Consider the following 19284-nt stretch of genomic DNA (forward strand, 5'->3'; position numbering starts at 1 on the left):
GTAGGAATAATTTAATATTTTTATCTGCAAAACTTGTATCCAAATTTGATGCCTTAGCTGTTGAAAAAAAAAAATTAAGCTGTTTTGAATCATCTCATTCTATACAAGCAGAAGCATACATATCTGTTCAAGCCACAGAAAAGATAGCCAAAAATCAATTTTTCATACTTCATTATGTGTCTACAACTAGAAATCCTTTACACAGAGGCCCATACACTATACATATTTATGTATTTTCCCTCGAGCAAAGGAGACCTTTTACATTCAAAAAAATACACTATGGAATTGGATATGATTTTGCAGCCTTTAGTTTCTTTTTATCAGCACCCACAATGATGTTTTAGCATCTACTCCAGATGCGGAGACTTTCCCACTGCCACTTTTTTTTCATTAAATTAACAAGAAACAGGTACGAATTCTCTCCATCCTCATTAATGTGTGGTAAGTAATGAGCACCAAGGGGATTTCCCCACATGCACACACTATTTATAAAACAGTGTTATCTGTAGAAAACTGAAAGATTTACCCTTAAGTTAGCACTAGGTGTACATCATTTATGAGGTTTAAAGTATATGGAGCATAGGTATCCATAGCACTGGAGGAATCTGTTCCATTGCCTTAGAATTCAGGTGAAAGTGCTAGCTTTTTACTGCTTTCTTATTAGAAGACTTTTAAGCCACATTTTTAAATCATTTGAAAGAACTAAACCTACACCAATACCATAATTTCTAGGTCATGAGCAGTTACAAGCAGAACAGAATAAGACATCTCCCGTCCAACGTTGTCTCACGCCCTACATACAGAGCATCTTTTTTTCATCTTTGTATAGAAAAAGCAGCATCTGGATGTAGGCAGCCTCTGGTAAGATATAGGTGAATAGCTTATCTCCAGAAGAGTATCAATGCTCCAACTCATTCGTTCACCACTTTATGCTCCTTTTTATCAACCTCCTTCTAACAGATATAAAAATTAGCCTGTTTTCCCATCCTCTCCCTCTGACATCCTATCTCATCCTATTAGGTCGCAGAATGGCTATGGCAATTTCTCAGTTCTGACTTCATATAGTGAAGCTTCCCAACTGTTTCCCTGCACATCAGCTGGCTGGGGGGGATTGCTTGGATTCATATGTTTGCTTCCAGTTCAGTCACCAACAGAACTGCTGAAAACAAATCTACTTACTTCTCCAGATGGGTCCTTGCAAATAGTCACAAGAACAAAGATTCTGTTACCTGTCTGAAGATTCTTCTACAGGAATGGCTCATGCTAGCTTAAGGATCATTTCATTCCCTAGAACGTGGAAAGATTTAAGGCAGATGAAATTATTCCATACTGCTTCTTCCAATGTCTTTCATGTCCCTCTGGTAGCAACCACTCTTTTCGACAGCAGGTTGTTCTACAGGTTTAATCCACTGCAACAAAAACTTCATGATCCGGTAATGACTAAGTATTGTTGGGAAAGGTTTTCCATTACACATTTAAGTGTACCATTAAAGTACCATTTAACATGTGATATAATCATCAAGCTTAAGCAAAGAAACATATGATGTCCCTAGAGTAAAGAAGAGTGAATGCTATAATATTTAACCCTGACTGCACTATCAGCTTCTGTGCATCACCTATTTGATGGAAATGGGTTGAGCCTTTTCGATTCCATTTTACAAGCCAGTAGATGGGGGATTCATATCATACAAAGGGAATGTACATTCTTTAAACACGAAGTTCTTGTATACATGTCCTGTATTTCTTCCTAGCTATTTCAGAAGCTTCTTAAATTTTGTCAGTCAAGGGACAGATGAAACAGGCGATACCATATACTATCCCATTAAAATACATAGAAATGCAAGTTTTTCTGAGTCCATTTTGAAGGTGATTAGTATTTCTTTAAAACAGATTTTACTATTTAGTTTTTACAACAATTTAATTCTTTCTACTTCCAGGAACAGATAACAATCTTCCCTTGAGCCAAAAGAGCTCCAGCTGAGTAGAAATTAGGGAAGGAGTTAGGATGTTTGAAACAAGAAAAGAGAAAGGGGTATCAATTAAAGAATGATATTAAATTAACTGTCTGCTTTCATAAGCTTTCCTGAGCTAAATACAACATATCTGTGTATACTGAACAGCAGACAGTTGTCTTACAAGTAAATAAAAAAAGGCAACTGCAGAGAAGTCTCTATTCACTCTCTGTGCACTTGAGGAGTGTATTTTTTCATACATCATTCATGTATGAATGCAGAGATTTCACAAAAAGCAGTATCTGAGGCTGATTTTTCACCAAATTAAATAGCACAGGCTGCACTGAATGCAAAGTTAGAAATGCTTAATGAGGGAAACAGAAGGGAAGCAGCCACACTGCGGTGGGTTCTGACCCCCCCTCGCCCCATTGTCATCTAGGCACCATGGTTACAGATTCATTTCCCAAGCCTTACCATTTGCATTAAGCCAAATAACCTTATTCCTCAACTGAGAGTGAAACAAAGAAAGCTGCAAGGCTAGACTTTCTAAAAGAGGTCAAGATGGATTGCTAACAATCACAACTATTTGGTATCCCCCATATAGAACAGCAGCTAAATAACAGTCTAATTTTCAAAGCATACAGCTCTTGCTTATGTTCAAATTTTCACAAGGTTAGTGCAGCCAACATGCTGTCCCTTTTTGAAATTCAAAAGGCATCAGTTTAAACTCGTTCAGCTCACTTAAAGAAAATCCACTGCAGATTATAGGTATTAAGCCTTTGTAAAATGTCTGGCCCCTGGGCAAACCTTGGCTCCCTTCATGGAAGGAAGAAGGAAACAAAATCAACAAAAAAGCCACAGTGCCTGTTTTCAGAGGAGCACACGCCAGGAACTCGTGTACTCTCTGTAGAATAGAGGGGTACATCTGCAGCGGGCTGATGGACTCTGACAGTCTCTAAGAAGTAGTAAGAATGCAATGGCTATGTTGTGTAATTTGGGACAGAACCTAAGAGTTGATCATAAACTGATTGGTTTCAACAAAGCAACTCAAAGGTTCAGCCGCTTATTGAACACAGTTGTTTGCCTGGCACCCCGGCTGAGCTTCACCCCGCCCTGAAAAACATTTCTTTACAAAAAAGCTGTAAGCGAAGCAGTAGTAAAATCGATTTTATTTCTCCATTTTCAAGAGAGATATTCTCTCTTTGCACATTGAGCACACATTTCATTACGCTTCATCAGGAGGAAGAAACTTCCTCAACAATCTCATGCCACTCAGGGCACAGCTGCTTTTCAGTCTTGTCAGTTCAATTTTTCCACACATTTTTTTCTTTTCCACATTTCAGTAAAATCTCACTTTTTTTTTTTGTCTCCTTGTTTGTTGCCACAGGCTAGTCTGAAACAAACACATGACTGCAAAATCTTTCAGACATGATGAGGATGGCATATATCAAGTGGCCAAAGTGTCTCACTGTGGTTGTTGTCACTCTAGGTCCCCCAATTTCCCAAGCAATTCTGAGGTAACCAAGTCACAGCTCCTCCTTCTGCAGCCATTCCACATCCGCAAAATCACAGAAATGTCTGAAAAGCAGTGCCAAGTATTGAGAATCCAACAACTATATGGTACTAGTAGCCAACCACATCTTATTTACCAATTATAGCACTACGTAATTTGTTTCCCCCCCCCCTTCCCACTACCAAGTTTTATAAAGCCCCCTAACACCTACTGAAAATGTGTTAAAGGGTTATATTATAGTGAAATTACAGAGACTGTATCCCATCATAAACCTCTGTTTGCCTGTCCTTTCACAGAAGGTGTTTTGATGCTCTCTAGGAGAGAAGATAGTAGCAAAGTCAGTGATAACACACGTTGCTCAGTAAAAGTGTGGTGGCCAGGAACAAGTTCGTATGGAGAAGTTAGAAGGCTGTTATGCTACAGCTCCATCTCCAACTAAAAGGGCAAAGAGTTAGCTCAGTGATTAGATGGGATTCAGCAAATATGCGCTCGCTTTCCAAGTGCTGCAATTTGGCTGACAATGGGTAAATATGTTCTTTACCAGCTTCCACTTTCCTATTCAGCAAATGAGGTGCAAACCTACCTATTTCCCACAAGGAAACTGTGACCATAACTTGACAAAATATGAGCATTCATAAATGGCTGGAAAAATTAACAATTTGGGTAAAACACACCAGCTGGCAGCATACTAGCCTTTCTTTCCTAAGATAGCATGGGGAGACAAAACACACCAGAATTTGACATTTCTCTACTCCTTTCCATACCAGCTATCAATCAATATCGACAAGTAAGATACTGAGAAATTCCATACACACCTATTTCTTCAGCCTGTAAGGGTCATTCACATTGATTTCTCTCATGATTCAACAAAGTATTGTTTCAAGAAATACAGCGGAGATTTCAGAGGGAACATTACAAAAAGCATTGCTAAGATAATATGTAATAAAAGTAAATATTAATAAACAGTGTGGCTTGTTGCATTAATGTAACATGTATGTTGTACATACTACATGGAGTGATATGAGGTAAGGAGTAAGATGAGTAAGGAAGAGCACAAAGAAAAAGGGAGAAAAATCTATAGTGGCACACAAAACCTGCTATTTGATGCAATGTCATATCTATTCTTCAGCACTTCTGAAAAGTACTTGCCACTCCAATGTGTTTGAAATAGCAAATATAAAAATAGACACCTTAAACCTTTGCACAATATTAAGATTGAAGGATGCTATGAAACTTCTTTATTCTTTCTGACAAACACATTACTTGTCTTACATACACAGAATATTTACAGATCTGACCCTTACAAGACAGCTGGCGCACCCCTGTGCAAAACCAGACAATGAGAAGAAACGCTGTTTTTGACAAGTGGCATAAGTGAGATTTATTTGTCTGCAGAGTGGTACATCGTAAGGATCGCTATCTGTGAACAGGTTTCTGTTAAATAGATAAAATAATATTGAACCCACAATCTCACAGAAAGAGGGACTACAAGTTTAGGTTAAGATATCCTTATATTCTGCCCTAGCTATAAATTAATAAATGAGAAAGAAACAGGAAAGCATCAGCATGATCATTTCTCTAACCACAAAGAATACATTCAAATGTCAAAAATAACTCCACAGCAAGTCTCCTGATCAGAAATGTATTACACATAGCATAACCAGCGTAATTCCAACTCTTCTGTTACATTAAAACTGAATTCTAGAGACCCTCCGGATTTACCTGAGATCACATGTTCCTCCAACTGCAAGACAAACAGGTAGAATCAATGTGTGGCTGCCCTATTGCAGAAGGGCTGCAAACACGGAGAAGGTTGTCTATTATGTGAAGCCGGCATTAAGAATAGATGTGTATATACACACACATATTCTTATATGCACATATAGCACAGTTCAAGCACAAGGGTTCCCAAATTAGCTTTAAGCAATCTCATTTTGATGTCAAAGAAGTCCACCTACAGCAGGCACTTGTTAAGTTTTCTACACAAGATAGAGGTACCCTACCTCCCCTGCCGAAAAGCTACGTTGAAAATCTCTGCGTTGTGCTGCAGCCTGCAGATTCAGCGTGGCTGCATACGCTAAGGCAGTATGGCTGGCGACCGCGCTTGTGCCAAGTAAGAAGTCTCGTCATTTTGCCATTGCCAGTTTTGGAGTCCAGCACCTGCATCCCTGAGGCCATGGGCTTCATGCAGGGGGGAGAAGGAGAAACAGATGTAGCTCCTCCTGCCTACACATCTGGCAGCTTGGTTTTTGTTGGTTGGTTGGTTTGCGGTTTTTTTTGTTTGTTTGGGTTTGGATTTTTATTTTTGTTTGGAGGAGTGGTGGTTGTGGAGTTTTTCGGGTTTTATTCTATTTAAATATATCACTGGAGCTCAAAAATTTTCTCATAGAAGAAGGAAAAGGCTTTGTTTCACCAAGTGGCTTCTAGTTCGCTATATTAGGCACTTGCTTATAAGTCATCAAAATAAAGCCATCAGGCCAAACACATTCCTTGAAATCATGGAGTTATGCTACTGGTAAAGTTGTCCCATTGTGTTTAAGCACAGTCCACAACAAAACACATGCTTATTCAGGTACAGTAAGGTCACAAGTCATATGCTAAATGCCACTTCTCTACCGCAAACGTAAGTCCTTACAAACCATTAACAAAAGCATGCATCATCATCATCTCATTGATAGAAATCAGAAAGCTTTCACGGCAAACATAAGTATGAAAAGAATTCTAAGCAGGAGGCAAATGACAGAGTTAATGCCCCCACATTTCCAGAAGAATTCAGAAAGCACATTAAGGCAGTCTGTTATCCACCAAACCCACAGCAAAAACCCATCCTCTTTCCTGCCAAAGAAGCAGCCTACTACTGTACCACAGAGTTCACCTTCAATCATGGGGAAAAGGAAAGATGCTGCTGGACCTCAGCCTGAGATCTCAAGAGTGAGAACCACTTTTGGCTACCTGCTACATGTAACGACGGTGAGGCTACAGCCAAGGGTAAGAGCACACAGTGAGGCTCTTTCTTCCACCTGGAAATCTAGGAAGGGGCAGGGTTCCCTCCAGTGTCATATCAGTCTAAATGAAAAGCAGCTTCTTTCAACATCATTATAGCTTAAGCAGTGTTTCTAAGATGGGAAAGATCTTAAGAACTAGAAACAAGTATTTTCAACATTTGCCGCGCTGCCACGAGAATAATAATGTCAAAGATGTTCCCCTTTACCCTTCCTCAAGTCTCAGACTAAATCCTTCACACACCTTTATCAGAGAGGACAAAAAGATATTAGTATTTTCATATTTCCTAAGAAATAATCACCAAACCCAACAAACAAAGAAAATAGAGAACCTTGAAAATACATCCAGGGAAAAAGTATTTAAGTCACGTCTTCATGTTTAATAAGGTAAGCAAATTCATTATATTTCTATTGCTCCCAACAATAGATCTACACCAGATCAAAACCCATACCTTCATCAAGCAGCATCCACCTCCCAGAAATGAGCACGCTACTTTTATCCTGCTATAAACACAGAGGTGGGATTCTTCTGAAGCCAATGAATTTCAGATTGCTTTGTAACGTCAGAGTAGTAAGAATGCCACTGAACTGCACTTTAGATAAAACAACCACCAGCCATTTCTCTGTCATTAAAATAATATAAGCTTAGCCTTTTACAGCCCTGTTATTTGTACATCCATTTAACGAGTTGCTGTAGTAGTAAGCGCACTTTGTTGGGTTTATGGTTCCGTTCTCAGCTATGAAACATTCTGCTTCAATCAAACTATTCAATGTCTCTCATCTTTGTCACATTTCATGCGTGGACAGAAAGGAACTTGGTGTCATAGAAAAAAAGAGGAAAGCTTTGTTTCACATCAAGCCTCTTCTAAGGAGTCAAATTTTTGTAATTTGAACAAAACAAATTTGTCAGCGAGCAGAGATTAAAGTATCCAGCTGTTCAATAGTAATGTTGAAGTAATATTCAGAAAACTCTCCTTTTAGCTAAAAGCAAGCGCCAATGTAATCTGGACATCAGACCTTAGTTACTGACGCCAGTGACTGACTTCATGTAAGCATTCCCTTCTACAGGTAGTTTTCCAGGCAGAATGTTTAGGTGTCTGGAGTCACAAAAGCATGCGGGTGGCTCCAGAACCAGACCCTGAGCCTATTATACACTATGTGTACTCGCTGAGCACTCAGTACGGTGGGACTCATTTCTGAAGTCATATGAAACAACTATGGTCTCTTCAGCATAGTATGAAAAAAGCAACATACTCAACTGTCACATGAGATGTGCCAAAACCAAGACGTCCGAGGAAATACAAAAGTGGTCAGGAATCACAAACTTCAAAATATTATTACCAAGTTAAATTCACCTTCAAAAATTTGTTCTCCTTACCTTTTTATGAGACTAATTTTTAGAGCGTAATTTTTACTTATTTCATCAAAATATACGTAGTTAACCAGACAGGCAAATACGCCTCAATCGCGTTACCTCTTTGGCACTACAGCTAATTGGAAATGCGATTAAGAGCAATCGTTGTGTCTCAAGGCCCCACCAAAACAGAGTTTAGGTGATACAGAAAATATATTTCCAAATCATGAACTTTCTGTAATTTGATAGGAGTTTGATTCATGCGTATGGTTTTAGACCATGCAGAGAAGTTAGCTGCATACAGTTCTGAAAAATCAGAAGTTAATAACGAATGCAATTTTAAAATTGATAGCTGTGTACTTTCCTCTTCCTAATAATACTGTAAAACAAGAAAACTCGACATGCTGTGTTAACATAGTTGAGCTCATCAATTCATATTTGTTTACAATTAGGCTTGGAGACATGCTGAGGTCTTCCAAAACTATCACCATGACATGATGCAAAGAAGATGGCATCACCACATGGCAAGGAACAAAAAGCAGCAGCTGTCCACCTCTGCTGTGCTCACTGATTTCTGCACCAATGTAGGAAACGGAGATACTGTGCTTCTGTACAAACTTAAAAAAAATAAATAAATCCTCATGATAGAAAACTTTCTGCCCTGCAAGGCTGACACTTTACCTTAGCTAAGCTATTTCACACAGCAGGATATTAGACCCTGCTTTTTGCAAACAAAACTGCTCCTGCAAGCCTGCTCTGTTTGGGTCCAGCCAATGAATTGACCATATGTTTACAAGAAATACTAACTGCCACAGACAGAATTACCTTCTGCTGAAGAAGATTAAAGCATAATCTCTTTCCAGTAGATGGCACATTGATAGCACCATATCATTTTTAAAAATTCCATCATGTGCTGTTGAGAAATTACTCTATCTTCTATGCAGCCAGTTAAAAATCAAGTGACTGAAAGCAAATGCTGAACAGAGCAGTCCAGGACTTCTATAAATCTCCCAATGCAATGTAGCGTTTCACTCTCCTTTTTAACAGGATGACCAATCTGGTATTAAAAGGAAAACTTCACTTTGCAATACGTACTGTACTTGGGTGGAATTTATCTCACATTGATCATTTTCGTCCCTCAATTACATAAAAGCCTAAATCATCAAGTATTACAAAATTTTACTCATATGAAAGTATATCCGCTCCTCAGGGTCGTACTGTTCATAACTCGTATTCACATGCCGACTTCTCCGTACCCTTTCCAACTATTTTTTAAAAGGTAGGGAGGGACTTTTCTTTTTTTACAGTTATCAAGAATAAGCCACAGTTCATTTTTCATACAGGTAACAATTTTCTCCAAGAAGACAAGGCACCTGCTTTTAGGGCTTCACACTAGATACCTCGTCCCAGTTTAGTTCCCTGAACGTTCAAGTAGTTTATGAGACACTTCATAAAAACAACCAAACATGAAAATTTAGAATAGTTTTCTACATCTCTTTTCACTACAGTTTAATCTGCAGAAGCTTATGTGAGATACAAAGCTACATTTGCAAAAGCTGGCTTGGTTCTTCCTCCCCTTTTTAAGTCTGGCATAATTTAGCCAAGAACGCATCACTCTTAAACGAGGGCAAAATTATTGATCTGACTGACAAGAAGTTTCACACTGAACTGCTAGTGAAAGTTTCCTTAGACCACTTATTAAATCAGAAGGGATAATTGCTGAATTGCATTTTATTATAATTGTCCTCCAAGTTTTACATTTCAGGGAGCACTACAGCGCTTCACACGGACTAGCACCACAGAGTCCCTAACTCAGAAGTATTAGGAAAAAAAAAAAAGGTACCCCACCCTCGCCAATAACCCCCTCCAAAGGAGTGAAGTAATCGAGTAACTGAAGCATTTTGATAGTCCTGATTTCCCCATTCATTCGGGCCTTTTCCCACTCAGAGATTTTCAGTTATTATTTGCCTGTGTTTGGGAACATACAGAGATGTGCTGCTCCTGCTGTACCTGACTTAGAGTACTTAGGCACGCACTTCTTTTAAGTCTCAGTAAAAAAATAAAGGCTTAAAACATGCAGTACTGCTGCAAAAACTGCTTCAATGCTGATTTTACAGGAAGAGAGCAAGAATAAGGGAAAAGACACATTTCCCTGATAAATGCACATGCACTTATCCTCTGCTAAGGCGCTTCACAGGGTTATTACCGAGTGCTCTATAAACTTCTAACACAGAAGGGAAATACCACGGTCATATCTGGGCTTGATTTTCTGATAAGGGACTGGAAGTTAAGAAGCCTCAACTGCAAGCAGTGTTATAACAACAGATCTGCTCTGTACCCAGCATTAACTTTCCATCTGTGTACATCAAGACAACGGGATAAAGTGCCTCAGCTTTATCTTTTCTTAGCTAAACATGTTATGTCTACAGCATAGAGACTATACTATCTCTGAGCAACTGAGCAGTACAGATTATCTTATCAGAACACTGCACGATCAGAACAGGTTTTATTTTTAAGCTGCAATAGATTTTGTTCATATTTTCATCACTGATTTATCATACTTGCACAGAAAGGAATGCTTCTAGATTGCAGCAACTTTTTACCAGGTTTCTGGGCATTGAGGTAACACTGCAACATCTCACCTGCATTTCACACTGAAAAATAAGTAAGCCCTAGGTCTACGTTCAGATATAGAAACGTAAACTCAGATGAGATTGTTCAAGTATTTATTTTTTGCACTCTCTAACAGAAAACATTAGCATGTTCTCAGTTTCAGCTGTTTGGCTTCCTTATTTCCAGTGAAGCAGAGTCTATCTGCTATTACTGCTCTCTATATAAAGCTTATATTTGTTACCGTATTGCTACATCACACGAGCTGTGGGTCAACTTATACAGGAGCAGTTCTTTTACATCATAAAAAAAGCCTAGAGAGACCAAGACAAGACTCAGTATCTTTCAGAGGATCGGGAGGGGGAGGGGGAGAGATAAGAATCAGAGAAGATTATCTGCTCTAAACTTACTACCCCAGTAAAAGCTGAAATCTGTATTATTCCTCTTGAGAGCACTAAACCTACAAAAAAAAAAAAAGCGAGCAAAACGGGAGAACTCTAAGCAAAATAGCTCTCGGTACTCACCTAGTGCTGAAGACCAGCGCAGGAAAGAGAGGCAGCAAGTAATAAGCAGAAATGAATTTCATTCTGGAGCTCCTCTATGTTGCTCCGTTCCTCACTACCCCTTCGCACCGACTCTTTCCCCTCTCTTCGTCTCTGCCTCCAGCAGCTCCGGAGCCTCGCCTCGCCTGGGGAGCGGCCCGCCCCGCTGCGGGAGGGTCCTGGCTCCGCCAGAGCAGACGGACCAACAGACCGAGCGGGGAAGGGATCTCCCAGGGGGATTTGAGCTCCAGGAGTGATGTCACGAGGCACAGGGAGCTGCTGCTGCCGCCGCAAGATCGCAGCCCGGCCGCCTGCGAGCCTGGGATCTGCCAGCCTCCCTGCCGGGGATCCTGCCTGCCTCCTGCCTCCCCGCCAGCCTTCCCTGCCAGCCGCGTCCGGGAGGATGCGCCGGTCCTCGCCGCCCAGGTGGCGGCAGGGAGGGATGGGCACACGATGCCTGGCACCTCGCTCTAAGGTAGGGCAGAACATAGCTGAGAAAGTCTTCCTGGAAGGAAAGGGGGAGGAGAAAGAAAAAACAACACACACACACACAAAAATATCACACAGCAAAACAAAAAAACTACAGGGAAAACACCACCCATATTTGCAATCAGTGTCTTTATTTGAAGTCAGTCTAGACCAGATTGAAAATACCGAGGCAGGAATTGTTTCAAGTAGGTGCCAAGTTACAGATTCTCCTGCCCCTACATCTAGAAAGGTATAATTTCTTCAGAGCACGAATGCACAAGTTACTATTTCAATCAGGTATTCATTCCCCCCAGTACCACATCAAGTTGAAGTTAAGAGGAGAAACAGCTTCCCAAATGGTATTTTGAAACACTGATGCCATCTCCAGAAGCCCTTCATCACCTCGAGCAACTGTTAAGAGCGTCAGAGCCATTAAGCCTGTTTTTCCTGCTTTCCACATTTGTATTTCACCTGATCCTAATATTGATTTAAGTGAGACAGTGTTGGTTAAAGATGTTTTCAGAATCTGTTTCCTACCTTGCCAGAAGTTAAGCTCATCTGATAGCAAACCATACCAAAGCATAACATTGAAACAAGAAACATCTCTCTATGCAATACCAAAGAATAACAATAATTAAAAAACCAAACCCAAAACCAAAAAACAAACCCACACCAAAACACAAACCCCAGACTTGTCTACAAGTGAATGAAGCGTGATAGTTACAAGAATGAGTTGTGGTAATCTCTGTGCTCCCCGGTCATATGAAAGGCATCAAAAAATGACACTGTACATTACATGCATAAAATAGTTTCCATACTTTGAGCTGGTGTGTCATTGGATTCAACTATTTATTGAGGAGTAAGTTTGGATTCCTTCAAGGCAAATAGAAACTCATTCTTTGAAATGAACGGAAACTTTTCTGAACTCACTATTGACCCTTAATAAGACATTCACATGGCATGCAAAGAGAATTAATAAATTATTTGTTACATTCCTCTGTAAAAAAAGTGAGAGGGAGGGAGGGGAGAGAAAAATAAGAAAAAGAAAAGGCAACAAACATAGCCAAGAAGAATAAATTAATGTATTTCTGACTCTTCTTCCTTGTGTCCCAACTGTAGGATTTTTTTATTAGAACACCTGGCAGCAAGTTCTATTCAACTACATTAATTTATAATCGGCATTAATTGTTTCTTTGATGCTACATACCAGCATGAAAGAAACAGTCATGTTACCATGGATACTTATGATAGAACGGTAAAAAGGTCATAAAAAGTGCAGTCAGCTTGTCATTTTCTCTTCCAGAAAAAAGTATCCTTCCCAGGCTACCAGGCACCTCACAGCCATGTAACAGCAGCTGATAGTTCTCCCATCTTCCTTTTATGTGCAGACATACAGATAGAAGTATGGAAATACAGGGGCGGGGGGAGGCACTGGTACATCAAGGGAGTAAATTATGCCTGGTAATGCTGAGTGAGCTTAAGAAAAATAATGAAATTTTGCAACTTGAGGAATTCTTTTTCAATTCTGTTATGGCTCTGCCTCTTTTTTGGAGGACGGGAGGTGGAAGAGACGGGCCTACTGCTAAATCTTTGGTTTCCTCTCAAGGGCTGTACCATGCTTGCATGGCAGAACATCTCCACAAGTGGTCGAGTGGCTCCAGTACAGGTACCTGCAGCTATATTAGTGCTATACCACCCAGACAGCATATCATCATTCTTTACATAATTTCTCCATCTTGATCAGAATTGATTGAACAATTAGGAAGCTTTCATGCTTACCAATACTGCTGCTTTAGTCCTGATCTGATGCAAATATCCTATAAAGGTTGTCACAGCTCAGTTTCAGCCTATGAACACCTAAAGGGCTCAGTATAAAGGATTTCCCATCTCAGAACATGGGAGCAGGGGCTCCCACTCCGCTTGGGCACAGCCTGCTCGAAGCCAGGTCATTAGAAGAGGGCAGGAGTGGCTAAGCAGGGACTGCAGCAATTACAATCCACAATGTTGAGATATGCACAGATAAAACTGTATTACTGTGAAGAGAAACGCTCAGCAGCAAATACAGTCAGGAGAAAAGAAGAAGCTGTATGTTTAGGGGCAAACTTCTATAATTAAGGACTGGGCACTTAATCTTGAATGTTACTGTTGTCAGACTTGATTGGGCTCAAGCTGTTTGCTTGAAGACAAAAAAAAAAAAAGCATCTTTATGCCCCCTCATATTTAACTAACTGACCTTGATATATGGAGCTTTCTATTGTTTTGAAGGGTTTGGGACTTTTTTGTTTTATGTTTTAAAGACGTATTTTAACAGAGCCACGTGCATCTTAAGAAGAAAAGTAATACATTTATACCAAAAAATGGGAGAGAATTGTTTGCAGATTTTTGTAGACTTAGACTATACAGTCAATTTGTTTCGTGCTGCATACACTTAAAGTGAGATCAAATATTAATGTATAACAGCTTCAAAGACCCTGGATAGAAATATTCATATATTAGACGTGCGGAACACTTAAATATTTTTTCACTCTTCTAATTAAAGACTTTCCATTTCTTGGCCCAAATTTATTGACACTTTTACTAAGTAAATAATTACTCCTAGTTTCGCAAGCAGAAGTAAGGTGACTATACATGCCCTTTTACAATTAACCATACAGAGAAAATACAAGAAGAAAACAAAGGAAATTACTGGAAAATTCCAAAGCATTTCAAACACCAGTTGTCACACAGGTTCTTGCAAGTTTGGCTAAATACACTGATAATGTAGGAACATCACTGCCTGCTTTAGAGAGGAAAATGCATCAACTGTCTCCCTCTGCAAAATGCAGCACAAGCTTACGCTTGCCAGAGCAGAAAGATACCCCCTTACGCCTGTATTTATATAGTAACTACTACAGCAGGGGTCCCAATTTTGTTTTCATTCTTTGGAAATAATGGTAATAAAAAAGGAATCATGAAATGGTGGCATATTATATTCAGTTATTTTGAATGCGTATGTGTTATAATAGGGAGAAAATTCTAAGAATATACTTAACAAAGCAGACCATTAACGTATCTTTCTGTCAAACACCAAAATTGTAGATGTTGAAGCCTTCACAAGACTTTGCACAAAAGACTTTTAGAAGAATAAGGGCACAACTGTTGGAAAAAAATATAATACATTACAAATGCAATTGGTAAATACCTTCGTATAAAAAAAAAAAAAGAACAAAAAACCACAAAGCCCCTACAATTGAGGCAAAGCTACAGGTAGAACTCAACTATCCCAATTTCATGTCCAGTGCTGTGTGAAGCAGACTGCTTTAAGATGTAGATATCCTATCGCCACTGCAGTGCAGAGAATGCCAGCTTTTAAATATATTTTTGTAAGTGTGTGTATACACATAGACATACATACAAATGTACAGGCGTGTATATATATTTTTTCTTGAATTGTAGCACCATTATAGATAACTAGAACAGTAACTTGGCACATTTTTATGCTCTGCACTGTATACTGCATTTCTGTGTCTTAAAAAGACTAGCCAGACACAATGAGTTCCCAATAATATAATCTGAAATACAGTATGCTAAACAACATGGTAAATAATGGAAGGAGTACAAAACCAGAGACATCAGCACTCTTTTCTTAAGGATAATTTTTGTGAACTAGTTCACACTGCAGACCTCAGTGATGCAAGATGAGTGCAAGTGTAGGTCTGAGACAACAGTACTGGTTGAGCAGGAGTAGAAGAGACAAGAGTAACAGGAGACACTTCTTCAGCTCTTACTCACATTTCTCTGTCCCCTCAAAGAAAGATTTCTCTTTACCTTAGAAAATAGATTTGTCATTCCCTTTCCCGATTTTTCTCCTGCTTTTTGTACTCCATCTTCTCATTCCTTCCTTCCCCCTCCATGCCCTCCTCTGCCTTTGGAAAACCTCCTTGATTTAACTAAACTCTTTACTAATCTGTTAAGCTACCAGAGGGTAAAACATTCTTACCAAAGTAGGAAGGCAAAGCGTAAGTCTCAGGGTGAAGTATTTCAATATACCTGGCCTAACAGTTCATAACCACAGGTTTAAACACAATCACCATAAATACATACAAAGAATTAATGCATGCAGCTTATTATTGCTCTTGATTGAAACCTGACACATTAACAATAGCATGTTGTGAGATAATAGGTTTGGGGTGACTGATTCCCAACACAATCTTCAACATGCACGCTTTTATAAACACTGCAGTAATCCACTTGCTCTGGATGGTGAACCCTGGAGACTTGCTTGCGTGGCAAAGGAAGGTTCACGAGGGACGAAAATGTGTAAAAAGTGTGGAAAAGTTCCTAGCAGTTTCTTCTGTCGAACTGTATATTACACTTCCATTTAAAAGTATATATTTCAGGCGAGACAGGATATTTATTACCTCTTACAAGTACACACACAGCAGAAATATTCAGAATCACACAGTTGCTAATCCAACTTTCACAGCATCTCAGAGGGAGTCTGATGTGCTGTTATCTCAATTTTCTTAGTTATTAAAAATAAACTTTCAGCAATAAGTTTTTTAAAATCCATATCACATAACAAAAGAGTGGTTAGAATACCAGCCTACAACACACTGATATATCAACTTCATTTGTACTCAGCTGAAAAAAAAAAAAAATATGAAATGATGCAACTGTTATATAGGTTCCTAACTTCAGTACCCAGAAAAAAAAAGGAGAAAAATTCTTGCTACCACAGTACTGGAATTATAGTTTAAACGTCAGAGTTCAGTAAAAGCTGCTGCAAAGGTCTCTTGGAGGTCATTTACACTTCGTAAGAGATTTCCAAGGTAACCCCTTTTAAATCTAAGAACCAGCCAATTCAGAAGCAAGTTCATTAAAATAATAAAGAAGTAGATTTAAGTAAATTTAACCTCATTGTTAACCCTGCTTTTAGCAGGTTAGACTTCCAACTGAAATTATCATTCGTACCTTTGGGAAATACATACAGCCCACATAGGTTTGCTGTTAAAGTACAGAGAAATCAGCAATTTCATAAGCATGTGATTACAGTAAAAACAAGTTTGATTTCTTACCGTGAAACACCTCTTTTTTCCCACTATCCAAAACAGCAGTGATTATGTATTTAACGTTTAACATATCTGGGCTACCTACTTTCATTCCACACTGAAGGCCTACATTTCATGTAATATTACAACTGCAGTAGTTCTGGTATTGACAAGACTTGATCCACCCACTCCATACATGATAAGAAGCAGTTCTAGGACCTCAGAAAACAGAACATCAAAACCAACTCACTTGGGAATTTCTGGACTAACCTATGTTGACCACAGAGGGAGCAGTGCTGAGCCTCTTCATCCATAAATTTACATTTAAATTTGTATGTGGTGGAGGGAAGAGAGGAGAAGAAAACTGTACGAGGGAAATCCAGTCCTCTACTTCTTGCTGCATAAATTGTGCAAGTACAAGAACTAGATCAACCCCCAAAATCTACAGATGACCTGCAGTATATTACTTGGTATTAGGAAACTTGAAACAATTTTTTTTGTGGAAGCTTCTTCTTCAGAAGCTGTTACAAATGTCTCTCCTTATACATCTAAAACAAGTCATCCCTGATAACCTGTTGATGCTGTCATGTGTGGTGTTTATTTGGACTTGACTATGATGCACTTGTAGTCCAAGATTTCACAGATACCTCTCTCATTTTGTAGCTACGTGAATGGAGACCTAAATCAAACATGCCACCAGGTTCACCCAGGTCACAGAAAGAAGGAGTCATGATACCTTCAGCAACAGAGTGTTTCAGTCAGCAGTCATTGACTTTAAAACTCCTTTTTGAGCACCTTAAAGCTCAAGTTTCCTTATATCCAGCAGACATCTCAGGGCAAATCTGTCTTCTCATACTGAAATTGATGCTGTTGAAGTCAGCATTCATTCAGAACTGAAGGCAGAAAGAATATGTGCATACCAAGGTTGTTTGACAATCTACATACAGGTCCATTATTTATTGTTTAACTCTGAAATAATTTCTTGTTTAATTTAATAAATGTTGTGTTAGGTTGCTTAAATTTGATTTCTATAAAAAAGAGCTACTTGATAATCCTTCCAGACAAAATAAAAATCAAGTATCAGAAAAAACAGGTTTTTCCGTTTCTGTGACTAATTGGTTTAAAAACTAAAAAGGCTAGGCAACAGTATTTTAGCAATGCTTTTAACACAACAAGGAAAGAATAACAAATTTCAGTCACATCTCAGTAGCCCTGGCGAGATCAGGAATCATTGGTTTCACAGTGGATGGAATTTATTCTGGGTATCAGGTTCAACAGACCTCAGAAGTATGCTAAAAATTGCTTTAAGAACATATTTTCATTTTCAATTACATATATTTTAATTTAAAATCAGCTTGGATTTTGAGAGCACTTTTCTAAGGCTTTTTTGGAACATCAAATAAGACTGAAATTGTCTGATAACAAACTAGGATTTTTATTATGGAAGAAAAGTCTTTAAAGAATTGTCTCCCCTTAGTCAGAATTTAGCATATTTAGCACCAATTCTTTTTACATCAATTCATTAGAGCATCCAAAAATTTTCACTTAGAAAATAAGACACAAATGAATAGTGCCTTGAAAAGCCTAACAGAAGTTTTTCTTTACTTTTCTCACTGTTCCCTTCCCCCTTCCTTAATTTAAAGGTAGGCTGGTGCCTACGCTTAGATGTAGGGCAGATGATCTCTCCCAGTATATTTGGATCCTAACTGACCACCAGTTTTAACAAAAAACAAAACAAAACCAAACAAAAAAAAAAAAGAAAGAAAAAGGAGCCATGTGTAGAAAGAAATTAAATCTAATTAAATCAGTAAAGCATTTGGACTTCTACAGCTATAATGAGATTGAATGTGATCCAAGAGAAAATTATTACAAAGTCATTAGGATGTTTCAGCCTTGAACCTTACAAACATCTCAAATAGATGATCCAAGTATCAGAGCTGGTATCCGTACTACTCAGACTCCTGCACACAAAGTACTTAAGCATTTTCATGAAATTCATATATAATTTGATCACCATTTACCTGTTGGGAACCTATTGTGTGAAATAATTTGAGACCCTTGGGGCAGGTGGGGGAGGGGGGTGGTGGTGTGTGGAAATCACACAGAGAAGTTACTTTTGAAAAGCCTCTCAAGGAATCTTGCAGTATAATAAGTATTTCTGACCTCATGGTAAATAATATCAGGAGTAGGGTCTCAAAAGTATAAATGGAGAGTCGATAACATGCAATATAATGACTAGCAGTGTAGCAGATACACACATAACCCATACCAGTGCCACGTCATTCTGAAACTGCTCTAGCTCTTTATGACGGGCATAGATATGTTTTTCACTTCATTCTACACTTGGCTTGCTTTACTGTGTTGTTTCATAATATAAAAGTTGTTACTGTGTTTTTATGGCCAAATAAAGGTTACAGTAATAGGCTGCAAGCAAAGGAGTATGTTCCACAGTTTCTTTACAAAGCTACAAATAGAACATGCTGTGTGCTTTTATTTACACCAGTGATCTTATATATATCTACCCCTTCCCATCCCCATAAAGAAGTCTGCATAGCTTCTCTTAATAAAGTAGGAATGTAAGGCTTTAACTGATAACTGGATTTCCTTGATGAAATAATGAGAATTTCCTAATATTTTGAATTGTTTTCTGTTACACCCTATTAAAGACCAGATTTTTGAAAAGCTAGCAGGAATGGAGCTCTAATTCAACACTTATTAGATATGACATGCATTAGGGTTATACTATCAAGATCATATCAAAATGTCATTAATACAGAATTAATGGGAACTTAGTCAAAATTGCTACTTTATAT

At 38.7% G+C, this 19284-nt stretch overlaps 1 protein-coding gene across 1 annotated transcript in view; it reads right to left on the reverse strand.

Annotated features, from left to right (window-relative positions):
• Positions 1-11121, reverse strand: part of LUZP2 (leucine zipper protein 2) — a 200217-nt gene extending 189096 nt beyond the window's left edge. Inside the window, exon 1 of the mRNA XM_075094953.1 lies at positions 10956-11121. Coding sequence (XP_074951054.1) covers positions 10956-11017 — 62 coding nt within the window. The 5' untranslated portion in view covers positions 11018-11121. The remainder of the gene's footprint in view (positions 1-10955) is intronic.
• Positions 11122-19284: the final 8163 nt, after the last annotated feature.

The sequence above is a fragment of the Phalacrocorax aristotelis genome, chromosome 5 (genome assembly GCF_949628215.1).
Source record: "Phalacrocorax aristotelis chromosome 5, bGulAri2.1, whole genome shotgun sequence".
In the NCBI taxonomy this organism is placed as follows: Eukaryota; Metazoa; Chordata; class Aves; order Suliformes; family Phalacrocoracidae; genus Phalacrocorax; species Phalacrocorax aristotelis.